The sequence below is a fragment of the Helobdella robusta genome, assembly GCF_000326865.2.
Source record: "Helobdella robusta unplaced genomic scaffold HELROscaffold_51, whole genome shotgun sequence".
Taxonomy (NCBI): Eukaryota; Metazoa; Annelida; class Clitellata; order Rhynchobdellida; family Glossiphoniidae; genus Helobdella; species Helobdella robusta.
The window spans coordinates 506,175-524,475 of record NW_008705261.1 but is presented as its reverse complement, the minus strand read 5'-3'; the positions used below and the strand labels follow the sequence as shown (position 1 = coordinate 524,475).

Here is an 18,301-nt window from a genome sequence, read left to right as displayed (position 1 = left end):
TTACCAGTCAGGCTAACTCGATGATAGAGAATCTGTTTGATCACCATTCTCAAAAAAATCTTGCTTTTTTATTTATCCAGATTTTGTCCTTGTTCAATTATTTTTCAATAACATTTTTTAATTTAAATAAATAAAATGTAAAATTAGTTGAAAAGAATTTATTCAGTAAATAAACAAACAAATGGGCAGAATAACAAACGAGCAAATATATAACATGGACAATAAAGAAAAGAGACAAAGACAGATTGGAAGCATTTGAGATGAAGTGTTACTGAAATTTGTTGGGAATCAGTTGGAGGCAGAAAGTAAAGAACAAAACCATCAGAAATCAACTTGGAAGACATAGAAAGAAAATTGGGATATTTTGGACACATTTGTAGAATGAGGGAAGACAAATTGATTAAGATGGTACTACTGAGGAAAAAAGATTGGAAGAAAAACGTTGGTAGACCTGTAAAGAAATGGATGGATGACATTACTGAATGAACTGGTGTTGGTATTCTGAATTCAATAAAACTGGCCAAAGATAGGTTTTTGGAGAGAAAAAAGAAAAGAAATGTAGAAAGAATGCTTAGCTGTACACCATCAGCCTCGACGGCCCCGCGATGGACAAAAGAGGATCATTGATTAATTGATTGAAATATAAAAATGCGCACAACATACAATCACGTTGTAAAGAGCCGTTGTGCTATTATCTTCACGTACATACAATCATGCATACAAACATACAATCATACATACATCCATATATACACATACATAGATATATAAGAAATATACAATATTTACATGCATAAAGAGAGAGAAAAAAAAGAGAGAGAATATCTTAGACAAATCCTAGGAAACATCCATCCTTTCATCTTCAGAGTAGTTCACTCCAGCTTTCTCTTTGTACATCTCACAGGCCACCTGTATAATAGTAGTTGAGGTTTGAAGATGCGATTGATTGATTGCAAGATTGATTATGTGAATAGTTGGATTGATTGATTGATTGAATAAGTGCTACTGATTGAATAGTTGATGGATTGATTGATCAGTGATGTTGGATTAATAAAATGAATGGACGATTCAACGATGGACTGATTGTGAGCGGTTGATTAGTTGATCTATTGGTAGATAGTCCATTTAAAAACTCCTCACAGAATTTAAATGAACTGACTGATTCAACGAAGCATACGACCAACCAACCAGTCAGCAAACCATTCAATCAATCAACCAACCAAACATTCAATCAACCAACCTTTCAATCAACCAACCCTTCAATCAATTAACCAATCATTCAATACACCAATCAACCAACCCACCTCAAACGTCTTAAGGATATGTTGGCACTGATTATTGAGGTCATTCAGCGCCTTCTTGAATACTTCATCAGATGTCGTTTTGGCTGTGCATGATTGGTGGGTTGATTTGATTGGTTGATTGGTGGGTTGATTTGATTGGTTGATGGATTGATTTGATTAGTTGATTGATTAGGGTACATTCATCTAAGAAAGAGGGCATACGCCTAACTTCACCAACGATGACCACTGACCTTTCTGTCGGACAGCGATTTGAAGCATGAGTTTGTTCTCAAGTGGATGTGGAATGCTGTAGCCAGCCGATCGTACGTCAGGGCTGTTTGTGGAAAATTGAAATGGAAGAAAAAATTGTCAATTCTATGTTTTATAAATTTATTTATCTTTTTGCATTATTCTATGTTGCATACTATTTTGAACTGTTGTTGAATGCTTAATAAAGTTATCTTTCAAATCATGAAAAAGAAAATATAACAATAACTTCAATCGAGTTCAATATGCATATAAATATTTATCCGTAATTTATAAAAAAAAATGTAATATAACTAAAGAAATAACTAATTTAATAATTAATTAGTTAGTTATTCAACAAATTTCACAAATCACTTCTTGTGTAGCATGAGGTTGAGAGCGCCGGCAAGCGTATGGTCCTCCCCAGTTATCACGTACGTCTGACATTTTTCATCGTCGTCATCATCTTTGGACGAATGTACCTGAAAGAAAAGGTTATCAATAATAAAATAATATTTATTTAACACTAAATAATTTAATATTTAATAAGTTAATAAGATAAAATAATTATTTGAGAAAAGATAGCTAATGATGCTAATGTTCATTAGCAAATGTTCCATTTTGTTTAAGATATTTTAGATAAATAAAAACTAAAGCAAATTAAATGTTTTTATGAAATAATAAAGAACTTTAAGTTTAAAAGGATTTTTAGTAATAAATGATTTTACGTTGATTAGTGTCAGAGTTAGTCAGCAGTTAGGGAATGTTTGCTGACTTTAACAATTAGTTATTAAGATAAGTAAATGATTATTAACATTCATTAACGCCACGCCAAAAATTTTTCAATGTTATTTATATTTGCAATATTATAATATTTATTAAAATAATAATTATTACTATAAAAATATTATATAAATAATTATTATTATATTCATGGTGATCATTTTAAAACGGTACCTTCTGTAGTCTTTTAGGATTTACATCTGTCATACTTGCTGTAAGATTCGTGAATCTGAAAATTAACAATAAAAAATAAAAATAGTTTTAAATTAAACTATATTTACGCTCTTACGGAGCACGATTAGTTGCGATAATATAAGTACCACTAAAAGTGAACGGAACTGCAAAGATTTTTTAAATAAATTTTTTTAAATTGTCTATGTTTAAATAAAACTCAAAAATTTAAATTTTTATACATTTTTTTTGTTGAATGTAATTTATGGTTTATTAAATTTACAATAAATTTAAATTTATATTTTTTAACAATTTTGGTTTCTGAAGAAAAAGCTCTTTAGACAATGTTGTTATGTGCTGCAAGTGAATTTAAGTTTGAAGGGTTCTTTTCAATTTTTGATTTAATTAATTTATTAGTTAATCGGAACAAATTATTGATTAAAAATTATTTATTAATAATTAATTAATAAATTATTAATGGATGACATTTAATAGTTAAAAGCAATTCATTAAAATTAATTAATGTTCATATGTTTGACTTTTTTTTTAATTAAATTAAAATATTAAATATTAAATGTTCATTCACATCAATTAATTTCAATTATTTTTCTATTGAAATTGAATGAAAATATATTTTTTTATTTATATATAAAAGTAATTACTTAAAATTTAACTCCAATTGATTTTTAGCTTAGTTTTGCATTTTTAGCTTTCAGAATAAGGTACACGTACTACTCTTACTTACACTTACCTCACATTTACTTACACTAGACTAGATATAGACAATAACCTGATTATAACAAATCAATTTAACATAGTAAAACTCAACTGAACTACACCACTGAGCTAAATAACTAAGCAAGCAACCAGTGAAACTAGCACAAACAGTCCCTAAACTGTTCTCAACCAAACGTCTCCAGCCAAGCGAACCATGCCTACATACATGTGTGACAAATGTAGTTTGGTATGTGCTGACAGAAATGTCCTAACCATTCATATGAGATGTCACACGAATGAGAAACCTTTCAAATGTCCACACTGCCACAAGTCATTCTCTCAGAAGGGAAATTTAAAAGTGCACACGTTGAACGTGCACGAAGTTCAAAACGGTTTGCAGTGTTGTCACTGTGGCAAGGTGTTCAAACACAGGCGGTCATTTGACAGACATCTCATCAGTTGCATTGGGGACGGTGATGGCTTTAGAAATTTTTCTAGTGGGGAGACTGAATTGATTAGAAAAAAAAATTATGATGCTTTAACTTCAACGTCTGCTTCTTATGGTGCCTGCTCTTCATCTTTGTCATCAATACCTTCATCATTGTTAGCATCGTCGTTATTTGTATCTACATCTTCATCAACATCATCTTCATCAACATCATCTTCATCAACATCATCTAAATCAACATCTTCATTTTCATTATCATCTTCATCAACATCATCATCATCATCACCATTTGTATTGTTTCCACTGCCAACAGCATCATCATCATCAGCACAACCTCCACAGTTAACAACGACACTTCTAATCTTTCAAACGAACGCATCATCATCATCACCTCACGTGTTAACATCATCATCATCACCACCTCACATGTTAACATCATCATCCTCATTGTTAATACCATCGTCATCATCATCATCTTTAGCAGCAACCACCTTAAATTCAACTTCGTTTAATAAGAGCTTCAACTGCATTAAAAATTATTTGGAAAATAACTTTTTAGAGTGTCATAATATGGCACCCGACAACAACAACTTCAACAACGACATTAATATCCATGACTTTAATGTTAATAATAACATCACCATCAACAACCAAGACACCAACAGCCATTTCTGTAGCAGTACAATCGACTATGACATCAGCAATGTTGTTAACGACATCAGCAACTACCCCGACAACACTTTTTTAAACTTTTCTGGCTTGCATTCAACAACAGATAACATTCAATACTTGAACAACGTCTGTCTGACTAAGCAACAGCAAGCAACAACATCAACAAATATTTCCCAACAGTTTCAATTGCAGCAACAACATCGGCAACATGACATCATTGTTGGTCAACACTTAACAATTATGAAACTCCAACAGCTGCTGCAACAACAACAATTACTGCAACGGCAATTACAACAACAAAATTTCCAACAACAGCAACTACAGCAACCTCAGCAAAACTCACATCAACAACAACTACAACAACTACGACATCAGCAACAACAACATCAACAACAACCTCACCATTCATTGCAGACCTTATTACATGCTCAGGACAGTCCACTAAACACAAATGACATCAACTCCCCACACCACCAACACATCGCTGACATCAACTGCACCACACCTCTTGGCGACTGCAACGACAACAACAACATTAACGAAAGTTACATCAATAGCAATAGCATAAATGGCTCCCACGAAGGCATTTTTCATATTAGGAAAAACAGTTTCAATGATGAAGTCAGCAACAACATCATCAAACACAACAACAACAACTACAACAACAACATTAAAAACGTCATCGGCTTCTGCAACAACAACAACATCATGCACGACAACAACAACTACAACGACAACAACATTAATGACGTCAACAGCTGCAGCAACAACAACGTCAACAAAAACAAAATAATCGAGACCATCTGCAACAACAATTACAACAGCAACAACAATACCAGCAACAAAGACATTGTCAAAAGCATCACAACATCAGCAACAACAACAACAACACTGACGATAACTACTCCCATAATCACCACAACAACAAAAACAACAAAAAGAACTACAACAACATCGTTATTTCCCGCCAAAAAGAGCAAAACGTCTGCACTCAATTACGAATGTTCGAAATGTGATTTGAAGTTTAAAAGTGAGTCGAAGTTATCGAGTCATCTTGCTGTTCACGATGGCATTCCATTGAGACTCTTCTCCTGTCTTGTCTGCCAGAAAGTGGGGGGTTTGAGTGAATGAATGAATGAATGAGTGAAGGATTGAATGAATAAATGAATGAATGAGGGATTGGATGAATAAATGAATGAATGAATAAATGAATGAATGAAGGAATGAATGAATTAAAGAGTATGTGAATGAATGTATGGTTGAATGAATGAACCAATGACTGAATGGATTAAAGAGTAAGTGAATGAATGTTTAATTGAATGAATTAATAAGAAACCTGATTAAATGACTGAATAGATGAATGAATGATCTAATAAATGAGTGAATGATCATCATCATTATCATCTATAAAATTATCATTATCATTACCACTAGGGGTTCACTCACAAAGGAACGATGAACAACCACGTTCGTTTTGTTCACCTAAGTGAACGACCGTTCACTTGCGATGTTTGCAACAAAGGTTTCTGTAATGTCAGTCATCTTAAAAGGCATACAAAGTTGGTTGGTTAGCTGGTTGGTTGGCTGGTTGGTAGGCTGGTTGGTAGGCTGGCTGGCTGACTGATTGGTTGGTTGGTTGGCTGGCTGATTGGTTGGTTGGTTTATTGGTTGGTTGGTTGTTTGGTTGGTCAGTTGGCTGGCTAGTTGGTTTGCAAATGATCGATTTGTTGATACTTGTCAGATGTTTTTGATCCATCAATACATATCATCATGTCCTGTGGTCGACTGATTGTTTTCATGGGTTGACGGTTTGTTTGGTTGATGATTCGTTGTTTTTTCATTCATCCATTCACTTATTTGCTTATTCGTTCATTCAATCGTTTACTCCTATTTTCTTTTGTTCGTTCGTTCATTCATTCATTCATTCATTCATTCATTCATTCATTCATTCACTCGTTCACTCGTTCATTTATTCATTTTCTACTGACAGCTTCCATCACAAGTCTGACAAGGAAGGCCTTGTGAACGTATGTATTATGATGATGATGGTGGTGATGATGATTATGATGATGATGATGGTGGTGATGATGATTATGATGATGATGATGGTGGTGGGGATGATGATGGTGATAGTGGTGGTGGTGGTGATGATGATGACTATGGTCTTGATGGAACATTTATCTTATTTTTTAAAAGCTGGAAAGCTCAGATGATCAACAACAACATCAACAACAACATCAACAACAACATCAACAACAATCACTTAGAAAAAGCATCATCAATTTCAAAGAGAACGACAACACCACAAGCACCAACACAAGTAACACCCCCACAGCCCACCAACCGATCATCACCACATTTACCACATCCACCACAATTCCTTCAACCACTGCGACAACAACCACAGCAACTACTACTACTACTACTACTAAAACTGCCCCTAAAGCAAAAACAACAGAAGCCTTACCAAAAACAACAGCCGCTACTACAGCAGCTTCACCAACTACAACCACCACTTGTAGCCAGTGCCACAAGCGCTTCACGCAGCTGAGCGCCATGCGGTCGCACGTGCGGTCGGTGCACCAGAGGAGGAGGGAACACCACTGCCAGCGATGTGGGAGATCATTTTCAAGGGCATCACACCTGAAGAGGCACCGGGTCGTTCACGAGGAGGGCCGGCCCTTTGTGTGAGTTGTGGTGTGAGTTTGTTCTGTTGTGTGTGTGTGCGTGCGTGCGTGCGTGTGTGGTGTGTTGTTAATAACTCGATAACTCTGGGGCAAGCTGCAGTAAGAAAACAATGGCCATTATGTTTGAAGGATGACCTTTTCCCATAAAGGTTAACCTTTAAGGGTTAAGGTCATCATTGCATCATACCAAGTCATTGTCATCAGTATCATGATTGCTGATTCTTATCACCGTCACGTCATCACCATCTTCACATCTTTTCTACGTCGTCATCATCATTTTCCTATCATCATCATTATCATCAGCATCACCATCATCTCCACATCATCACCATCATCACCTCCACATCATCATCATCATCATCACAGATGCCCATTATGTTCGAAGGATTTCATAGAGAGGAACAAGCTGAGGAAGCACCTATCAACCAATCACAATCTTCTTCCTGATCACGTGGTCAACGTGGTGAACGAGATCTACGCCGCGGTCCTACAAAACCGGAAAAAGATTAAAAGTGAATTCGAGATAATAAACAGGGATGAGTTTAACATGGAAAACCAGGAGAAGAGCGAAAGGGAAGTTGATTTTGTGGAAAACAAGATGGAGGTTAAAAATGCATTCAAATTTGAAGGCAGGAAGGAGGTTAAAAGTGCATTTAAGAGAAAAAATGAAAGAGTGGTGAAGAAAAGAAGAGGTGTTGGAGTGGAAATAAAAAATAATTCACCATCCAATCCTCCAACTGGTGTTGGAGGATTGGATGGTGAAAGTGATAATGATTACGACGAACGTGGTGATGACGAAGGTAATGATAATGATGATGATTGCGATGATGATAACGATGATGATGGTGGGGACGACGATGCAGATGGTGCTTATGTTTTTACTGGGAAAGTTGCCAAGTATGAAACCGCAGTAAGGAGAAGCGATAGGCATTCGAGGGGACGTTTAAACATTACAAGCAAACGCCGTGATGTTGAGAATCATCATCACCATCATCATCATACTTATAATGATGATGATCATACTTATAATGGTGATGATCATACTTATAATGATGGTGGTGGGGATGATGATAATGATGACGGTGGTGGGCATGATGATGATGATGATGACGATGGTGGTAATGATAATGATGAGCTGGGTGGCGGTGATGGTAACAGTTATAACGGTGATAATGACGGTAATATAGAAACTGTTAATAATAATAATGATAATGATGATAGTGTAATAGAGGATGATACTGACATCATTGTCATCTGTAAGAACAAAATGGTGAGTGATGACGATGATGATGATGATGGTAATAATAATAATAATAATATAAATAATAATGATAATGATGATGATGATAAAAATCATGATGATGTCAAACGTATTAACATCAATGATGCTGATCATAACGCGAAGAAACAGACTGATAATGATGAAGATGACGGTGATGATGACGATGATGGTCGATTGGCGAGAAACTCTGTAATCATTGAGAAGATTTCAGATGATGAAGTCGAGGCTGTTGATGTGAGGGATGGTGATGACGACGACGAAGAAGAGAATGATGATGATGATGGTGGTGGTGGTGGCGGTGGTGGTGAAGAGAGCGAGAGTGATCATGATGATCTTGTCATAGAGACGGAAGATGATGAAGAAGATGATGAGGTCTCCAATGATGGCGCTGTTAGTGACGGTGACGTTGGTCCTGAGCATTGTAACAACGATGGCTCGGCGACAAACGTTCAACAACACATCAATCTTATTCACACATCTGAAACGACTGGCCGAAATTACGAGAGATGTCAATCTTTGGTCGCTTTCCATCAAGGAACCAATCAAACGCCGTTATCAAGTGGTCTGGGTGGAGTCAAAATAGTTAGCTCCAGGCAGAAACCTGATCAATCAGTTAATGTTAGAAAATCTTCTCGCATTCAAACTCGTAGAAATCTCCACATGCAATCCACCACTGAACCTCAAGAACCGACTCACCTCGTCTCGTCATCTTCGACTTCTCACACACCAAACATTAGAAGCCAAAGAACTTCAAGTCTATCGCATTCAAACACAACTCAGGAGAAATTAATATCTTCATCCTCGCTGACGTGTCCCACATGCTTCAAAACCTTCCTCAAGCCTTCCTACCGATTGAAACACGAGCAACTTCACAAGAGGGGCAGCATCTTCCAATGCGATCGTTGCAGTCAGCAATACAGACAGAAGTCCTCCCTCCAAGCTCATATGCTCAAACACACCGGCTTCAAACCCTTCAATTGCCACATCTGCCAGAAAATGTTTTCCAAGAAGCATAGTTTAAAGAAGCACCAGTTGGTGCACAGTTCAGATGAGAGGTCCATGTTCAAATGTTCTCATTGTCCTCGCAAGTTCACCCATCTCTCTACTCTCATCCACCACTTGAAGAACCTGCACAACGCGATCGGCGTTGATGAACTTCTGAAAGAAAGAAGTGAACTGAAGATGAAGTTGAGAAGTGAGGCACTCACTCGTGATCCCAAGCCATGGAAGTGTCCTCATTGTGAAAAAGAGTTCAGCCACAAAAGTTTGCTTTCGATACATTCTCGCGTACACAGCAAGCTGAAACCCTTCGTTTGCCCTGTTTGTGCTGCCCGGTTCACTCAGCTTGGTTCACTCAAGTCGCACATCAGTTGCGTCCATTTCGGGGAGAAGTCTCACACGCGCAAAAACACACCAGCCGTTTCAACGACACTGACAACATTATCGACAGCAGCACATCAGCAGATCTGACATCTGTGTATGCTGATGTAATTCGTGCACATTGGTAACATATCGAAGAATGGTCACAACAACATGTTGAAGAACAACCACAAAACTCTGATTCACCCGTTTAGGTTCAACCCGACAGTTGCCGCCCACTAAATGGTCAGCAGTTGCTGAATTCTGTGTTTTATAACATACGTTTTAAACAACGTTCATCAGATTCAACAAGAGCAATCTTGCACGTTTGCGACATTTTTTTTGCAACATCCGCAGCACCTTCGACTGCGTAAATCGAGGTTGGAACAACAATCATCATGAAGACCCTCGGACAGCATCTACATTAATTTCAGCCAAACACTAGGAGGGCACTACGTTGCAGAATGTCCGCTTGCTGAACCGACCGAATGATACGATTTGACCGACGAAGCATTCGCCAGACTTGTAATGAATCATTTCTGTTGATAGATAGATAGATAGATAGATAGATAGATAGATAGATAGATAGATAGATAGATAGATAGATAGATAGATAGATAGATAGATAGATAGATAGATAGATAGATAGATAGATAGATAGATAGATAGATAGATTGATCATCATCGTAGTTGCCTGTCTTGCCTGCCTTTTCTAATTGTTATTATTGAATTTGCGTGATCTTTTTGTTTTTAAACATTTTTCCAATTAGTTTGTTCATGTTTAAAATTTTTTGTCTTATTAAAATTTTGTTCTCGAAAACATTTTAATACACCTCTATTAGATTGGGTTTTCAATAATATGTCTCATCCTTTTCAAAAAAATTCTTTCAATAGCAAAATTTTTATAATTACATTTGTACCGTATTTACCTAACCGAAACATCAAGAGGTAGGCCTATTAATTGAATGCTTGCTGCTGAAGTGCTATCTTTCAATTCCTATGCAAAAAATCCGCAATGTATTTGAATAAAAACATAAAATAATGAAAACACAATTGAAATAGAACAAACAATTAGAAATGTGTAAATGGTTCTGCGTACGTCAGAGCTACATAATAAAGAGCAAAAAATTATTACATAACGTTTTCCATAAACAAACTTCTTTATTCTTATCTGCGTTTTATCGAATTTAAAAACGTTTAAAAGTAAATTTTAGTACTAACAAAATGTGACCTGTACAAAAAAGTTAATTATTAATATCTAAAATTCGCCCTAATCAATTTCAGCGTCCATTCGGAACGAGAGCAACGGAAAAGATGTTCTACAGTAACAAGTTGGCGGTGTTGTTAAACCGGTGGCCGGGCAAGGAGAGGTTCGGCATGTACAGATTCCTTCCAGTGTTCTTCGTCCTGGGGGCCGTTCTCGAGTTCTCCATGATCAAGTGGCAAGTCGGCGAAGTGAACTTTTGTTAGTGTTTCTCTCTGATTTGTTGGTTGAGTTGATTGTGATTCATTGGCTTGAATTAAAAACCTAAATTAAATACCAAATGTCAACAACAATAATTAAGTAGACATAAAAATAAATTTAATAAAATTATAGCATGATTTCTGTTAATAAAATGCAATTCCATAATTCAGACTCCATCTACAAAAAGAAACAAGCCCAAAAGATAATTCTTGCTGAAATGAACAATGCTGCAGACGAAAGCGTCTAGAGAGCGGCAGAAGAGTTTCTTGTCCAGATTTCTAAATGACATCATAATAGCAAACTATTTATTAAGAAGATGTAATGGTGAATTGTATACAATGTACTGGTGTAGTAATAATAATAATATTAATAATAATTTGATAGTGGGTTATGATTTAGTTGGTAGTGTCATAAATTGTGATTTGTCATTGAGTTGTTTAGCGTAGTAAATCAATAGAATGTTTGATTTATGCCTCACTTATAGTGACTGTGGCCTCATGTTACATATTTATTTCTTTTAACTTTTTATTATTTAAATTCATCCCTTTGTATGCATATCGAAACGTGTTTTTCTCTTGCCATTTGAAGACTGTAGCATTTTTTGAAAATAGGTTTTTATTTAAACTGAGAAATATTGATATGGAGCTGATATAAAAATATCAAAATGTAGTTTAATCAGCTACAAATGTTGAATTACACATAGGAAAGATAGAAGTGTTTGATCTAAATGTTGATCCGGAAACAATTACATCATTACACTGCATTTTTATACTGTTGAGATCACCCATTGGCCCAATAATTACTTCTCTTGCTTCCAGTTAGGCCTATAATGGGAGAAATATTATAGGGCAGTTTCTGTCGAAGAATCCATAACTACAAATGTTACTTATAATAAATACAATGATACAATGATAAGATTGTAGTAAAATTTTGCTCGAAAGTTAAATTTCAAAATTTTTATGTTTCTTAACGGATGAATTCAAGCCATTTGTTGAGGGAAAGACTCATTTTCGAAAAGTTTTATGGTTCCTATATGCAAGATTGTTTGGTTGCGCTATTATGGTTTATAATTTTCATGAATTCTCAACCTTGATTGTCGTCGTTGCCATGTAAGAATAAAATAAAAATTTGTTCCTATTGTTCGTTCTCTGTTCCTAATGTTTTTCTTTGTTTCTGCTATTACTCATTCTTTTCAAATTTCTGTGCTAGTTGATCGCATGTTGGTGGGAAGATTAAAATTTTTTCAAAATGCTGAAAATGCTCCCTTGAATTGGCAGCAAATGGACGTGTGAGCAAGCAGGAATCAAAGCATATAAAAAAGCAGATTAATAAGTTTTTTAGATGAGAAGTTCACGCAGCGAGAAGGCGCAGTGTTTTGAACTAGACACAACGCGGTAGGCACAGATCTGCTGAGAAAATACGAAACATTTCTTAAAATTCTGTAAGCTCTTCAAACGAAGGAATTTATATCAACTGGGAATGGACTCGTGTACTTAATTTAATTATTCGTTTGTAGAATGATGTTAACATTGAACAAATAGTAAGCTTTTACCAACGTACCAGCATAATAAAATGTGAAGATGTTTTCTCACAATGGAATCATTAAATTAATTGTTTAAATTTCAATCTCGTGTTTCCTGGATTGGATTCGTGTAACAAACATACAGACAAATAAAGTAATAAGAATAACTCTAGCGCCTCAAATTTTATTAACATGAGTTTTAGCATCACTATATTTTGGCATTTTTATATTGCAAATCATTGGACCAGTCCACTTTATAATTTACAAAGGGGTGTACAACATTCGGATTTTGAAATAACTCATGAACATTTATCCGTACAGTACACGGAGAGCACAAATAGCGTGCAGGCATACTTTCCAACGATGATGGTTTCATTGGTCGATTGAGAACTAATCTTTCTGCAGTTGCTCTACAAACTTTTTCAGGCTTGCTGCAGGCTAAGGTTGGGTTGTACCACTTTTGTGGTTCTGAGGGTGGAACAGGATTGCGTCTGTGTTGTTTTATCAACCTCGTACTTTAACAACATCAAAGGGTGCATTCCAGAGATTGGACTTTTATTTCCTTCATTTGTTCTCTGATTAAAACATTCTTAAATTAAAACATTTTCTTTCATGCATTATCTCCTCTCTCTCTCTCTCTCTCCATTTTAGCATTTTATTGAATACTTCTTTATTTTTTATTTAACTTTCTTATTCTTTCTATCATTTTTTCATTTTTAATACGTTAATACGTTACACTTCAATACGCTTTCATTCTCCACCAACGTTGCCCTCTCCACGTCAGGATCTCAACTCCACACAACTACTACACCTATGTACATAAGTACATTGTACGTACGGATTATTATCAAAATAAGAATGTACACAAACACACACACACGCACGCAAACACACACACACACACATGTACGTGCATAAATACGTCTACACATAAAATGCAGACAAAAACATTTGCCTAAATACATTTACATATATATATATATACATACATACATACATACATACATACATACATACATACATACATACATACATACATACATACATACATACATACATACACACACACATACATACATACGTACATACATACAACTTGATACTACAAATACTCCAAGTTGTATCACTATTTCATATATTACATACAATATTACATGCTACAACTTGGATGGTGAACTTGGAAAATGTTTGTTGAGAGTCCTACAGCACGTGCGTCAATGAATGGAAGGATGGGATTTGATATTATTACATTATTGTATAGATTCCAGTCACTCCAGCAATAGCAGTTCCTCTTCAGAATGAAAAATCATTCTTTTTGAAATTGGGTCAAAATTTTTTTTTCTTCAAAGTCAAGTGAATTAATAATAGTTTTCAGTCTTTATTATCATAAATAGAAATAAATATACAAATAAACAAATAAATAAATGTATACATAAATAAACAAATATAAATACAAATACGTTTAACAAATGTATGATTACTCCACTGTTTATCTGCACATAAATACAAGACGGGCATGGATGGATACTATAAAGTTACATGGAATAATAAATAATATATATATAATATTATATATATATAATATAATATTATTTAATATATATATATATATATATATATATATATATATGTATATATATATATAGTATAAATAAACATTGATGTAAACACGAGGTGTGTTATTTTAATATTGCATTGGTCTTGCTCTAGGTTTGAAAATTTGGTTTGAAATTTTGTCGGGAAATAATAGCTATGAAAAATTTTATGCGGATTAATAAATAAGTGATTAGGTAATTAAATATGGATGTAGATGGATGAATTGATGGATGATTTGATGGATGAATTGACTGCTGGGGTGGTTATATTTGATTGTTGCTTAATAAATTGTTAACTTTTTTGGCCTGACAGATTTTGATGTGAAATTTTTCGATTCGACTTTAGTTAACTCATCTGAGGCAGAATTTAAAAATTGAAACATTTGCAATATCAGCAGCAGCAGCAACAAAATCAACAACAACATCAACAACAACAGCAACAACAAAATTGCAACTACTACAACATCAACAACAACTACAGCAACATCAACAACAACAACACAACAACAACCACGTTGATAAAACAACTCAACAACAACAACAATCGCAACTACAACAGTATCGACAACAACTTTATTATCAATTTGCAAATTTATAATTTATATTGGAAAAAAATCAATCAATAAAAATTTTATCACCAATCAAAATTAAGCTCCTAAATGGATTTTAAAATTTAACCAATAACGACGAAACGTCAATTTGGACTTGAGAATTTTTACCAATAGCAATCAAGTAACCAAGCGAAAGTGAAATTACCAACCAATCGAAGTCGGACAACCAAAGAGGAGGTGAGAATATCAACCAATCAGAACCGTTCAATCATTCAAAACGGATTTTAAAACCAAATCAACGCGTAACGCTCTGGCCAAGAAGAAGAACGGTAAGTAAAAAAAGAAAAAAAATTAACATTCATAAATTATGTTAATGATCTTGCGGCACCCCCCTTAAAAACTTCGATGCTAGTAAATATCGGTAATTATAACGATATATCGATTCGATACGTTACGATACGATACGTTTTTAACAATGTTTTCTCATTAACCATTGACCCCAGTCACGTAACTCGCTTTACTAGTCAAACATAGGAATATAGGTAACGAACTGTATAAGAAAAATTTTAAAGTGGCCGAATCATTCTGAAATAAAAATAACCTTGAAATTGAAACATTTTATTCTAATTTAACAAATTTATTTCTTAAATAATGCTTTAATGTTTTGGAGTAGATTTTGTTTTTGTGATGGTATTTTTGTGTTAATGTCATTTGGCAGAAAAATATTGTGTTTGTGTCGTAGTTGTTGTGATTGTTGAGGCTATGGTTGTTGCTGTTGTTGTTATTGTCGTTGTTGTTGTTGATGTGTTAAGGGGCTATTTACCTGTGTTTGTTGTTGTTTGTGATGTTTATTGATGTTGTTGTTTGTTGTTGTGGTTGTAGTTATTGATGTTGTTGTTGTTATTTTCACCACCACACTTCAGCTCCATCAGGAATCTCCGTAGATGATATAATAGAAAAAAAATTTCAACACGCGAGCTGATAAGCTTGATATGCTCTATAAATATTTCTAATGTTGGCGATGATGATGATGATGATGATGGCAATGATGAAGATGATGAGGAGGAGGATGATAAAAATGATGGTGATGGTGATGATGATGATGGTGATGAAGAGGAAGATGATGAAGAAGAAGATGATGATGATGACTACGACGCAAACAATTTCGTTATCATCACCAAATAAAGTCGTTGGCATCAACGGGATTTGAACCCGGAACATTCATCACTGACGCCATAACGTTACGTGAAATTCACCAATTCTAAATCTTTTCCGTATTTAGTCTGACAAGACATTCTGACATTTAGATAAATACCTGTAACTCATTCATATCCTTACATTATATATACATTCTAATTATAATGAGTCATGAATAGCTACACAACACACACACACACACACTTACATATACACACAAACATACCACACGCACACACATAACATACACGCACATACACATACACATGTGTAAAATGTATGTACAGTACATATAATACTAGCATACAAAACATGCACACTATGCAATGAATTTGTTTATTTTATTATAAAAATATGTACATATGATATTTTAGCTGTATAGATATGAACAGTGTGTGTGTGTGTGTGTGTGTGTGTGTGTGTGTGTGTGTGTGTGTGTGTGTGTGTGTGTGTGTGTGTGTGTGTGTGTGTGTGTGCGTACGAGTGTATGTATGCATGTATGTGTGTATGTATGTATTTATGTATTATTATTATTATCATCATCAGGCAAATTTAAAAAGCGCAAATTGAAATAGTTTAAGTTTTAAGGTTTTTTTTAAACTGTTAAGATCTTGGCCCGGTTTTCATAAGGACAAAGGCAGACTGCTCCATGCGGCAGGTCCAGCTGCTGCATTCCAAGTTGAAATTTTTTTGACGGGAAAGCCAGTAAATTTTGCTCGTCTCACCTCAAACAAGCACCTGTTGACTTTGTTTTTTTTTATTGAATTTACATGCTAAATATTCAGGTGCTAATCCATTCAACGACTTGAACATAATTAGAATAATTTTAAAAGTTATTCTTTTTCTGATCGGCAACCAGTGAAGGTCTTTCAAAATCATTGTAACATGATCGAACTTTAACTAACCAGTTATCAACTTAGCGGCCCGATTCTGCACTGGCTGAAGCATGACAGTTGATATGTTGGATAAACTGTAGAACAGACTGTTGCAATAGTCCAGCCGAGAACTAATAAATGCATAAACAAACATCTCTATTGTTTTACGATCAATCACATGTCGAATCTGATATAACCTTCGGAATTGTATTATGCTCGAGGTTCGCAACTTCTTGATGTGTTCATTCATTGAAAGTTTGCTGTCGAGTATACAACCCAGGTTAGATGCGACACCAACGAAGGGTATTTCTTCACCAGATATGATGATTGCTTTCGTCTCAAACCTTACCAATTGTTGCCAGGTACCGATTGGAAGCAATTGGATCTTACATTGGCTCAATTTCAAACAGTTACTTGACATCCATGAATCAACGTTCGACAAACAACTGAAACATCTTCCAATCTCGTCTCCAAACAAGCTTCGTTATAATTATAGTTACGTTAAAATTATTTGAATGTCGCCTGCAAAAGCATGACAGACGAAACCGAAAGATTCAATCACTTCAACTACATCCGCAGTGTATAACGGAAACAGAATAAACCCAAATATCGAATCCTGGGGTACTCCTGGCCGGATCCATGTGTGTGTGTGTGTATGTATGTATGTATGTATGTATGTATGTATGTATGTATGTATGTATGTATGTATGTATGTATGTATGAATGTATGTATGTATGTATGTATGTATTGGTCTGCGTGTCTGTGTGGGTAAATATTTGTGTATATGTATGTATGTATGTATGTATGCATGTATGTATGTATGTATGTATGTATGTATGTATAGGGCTTAGACAAGCAATTAAATGTTTTTCAACGCGAGCCAACTGTATTGGAAGTTATTTTTATCCATGCCAGTCATCATGTTTTCAACAAACCAACATCCTTTTCCTCATCATCATCTTCATCATCATCATCATCCTCACCATCATCATCATCATCGTCATCTTCACCATCATCATCTTTTTCTTCATCATTCTCATCACAATCGTCGCTAAAAAAGATAATCATCTCAAAATTTAAAAAATTATCTAACTAAAAATACAATGCAAAACAATCATTATAGGAGGTAGGAGATAGTTTATCACAAAAAAAATTGTTTATCACAAAAAAAATTATGCATCACACCACACACTCACACACACACACCCACACACAAAAACACACACATCTTCAACATAACAAAAACAAACAAACAGACATTATAAAAAATTGGCTTGACCTGCATTTGAACCGACCACGACGCAACTGTTTCCTGAACAATTGCGCCAAACATGCCAGTCGTTTGTCTGACCGTGCTGTTTTAATATCGTTCAGTAACGTCAAATGTGTGTGTTCGTGTGTGTGCGTGCGTATGTACGTGTGTGTATGTATCTGTGTGTAAGTAGTT

The 18,301-nt window shown here is 35.0% G+C and overlaps 3 protein-coding genes across 3 annotated transcripts; 2 read left to right on the top strand and 1 right to left on the bottom strand.

Moving 5' to 3' along the window:
* Positions 1–65: 65 nt before the first annotated feature.
* Positions 66–2,606, bottom strand: HELRODRAFT_193474 (hypothetical protein). The gene is made up of 5 exons (XM_009027844.1): positions 2,487–2,606; positions 1,905–2,011; positions 1,535–1,617; positions 1,305–1,387; positions 66–909 (listed from the first exon to the last, which is right to left on the bottom strand). The coding sequence occupies exons 1-5, from the start codon at positions 2,517–2,519 to the stop codon at positions 838–840; spliced, it is 378 nt and encodes a 125-aa protein (XP_009026092.1). The 5' UTR covers positions 2,520–2,606; the 3' UTR covers positions 66–837.
* An 808-nt stretch (positions 2,607–3,414) lies between these two features.
* On the top strand, positions 3,415–10,530 carry HELRODRAFT_114581 (hypothetical protein; the record flags this gene model as incomplete). Its single annotated transcript, XM_009027843.1, has 6 exons — positions 3,415–3,573; positions 5,296–5,430; positions 5,755–5,887; positions 6,815–6,978; positions 9,154–10,279; positions 10,329–10,530. The coding sequence occupies 5 exons, from the start codon at positions 3,415–3,417 to the stop codon at positions 9,757–9,759; spliced, it is 1,197 nt and encodes a 398-aa protein (XP_009026091.1). The 3' UTR covers positions 9,760–10,279; positions 10,329–10,530.
* A 349-nt stretch (positions 10,531–10,879) lies between these two features.
* Positions 10,880–12,025, top strand: HELRODRAFT_114577 (hypothetical protein). Its single transcript, XM_009027842.1, has 2 exons — positions 10,880–11,113; positions 11,284–12,025. The coding sequence occupies exons 1-2, from the start codon at positions 10,963–10,965 to the stop codon at positions 11,358–11,360; spliced, it is 228 nt and encodes a 75-aa protein (XP_009026090.1). The 5' UTR covers positions 10,880–10,962; the 3' UTR covers positions 11,361–12,025.
* The last annotated feature ends 6,276 nt before the right edge of the window (positions 12,026–18,301 follow it).

What these genes read in the sequence shown, in the direction of transcription:
- HELRODRAFT_193474 (XM_009027844.1), bottom strand. Translation starts at nt 2,519, where the DNA reads ATGACAGATGTAAATCCTAAAAGACTACAGAAG. An exon ending in ATCCTAAAAGACTACAGAAG is followed by an intron (nt 2,012 to 2,486) that starts GTACCGTTTTAA and finishes CTTTTCTTTCAG; the next exon opens with GTACATTCGTCCAAAGATGA. An exon ending in AACCTCATGCTACACAAGAA is followed by an intron (nt 1,618 to 1,904) that starts GTGATTTGTGAA and finishes TTCCACAAACAG; the next exon opens with CCCTGACGTACGATCGGCTG.
- HELRODRAFT_114577 (XM_009027842.1), top strand. Translation starts at nt 10,963, where the DNA reads ATGTTCTACAGTAACAAGTTGGCGGTGTTGTTAAACCGGTGGCCGGGC. An exon ending in AGTCGGCGAAGTGAACTTTT is followed by an intron (nt 11,114 to 11,283) that starts GTTAGTGTTTCT and finishes TCCATAATTCAG; the next exon opens with ACTCCATCTACAAAAAGAAA.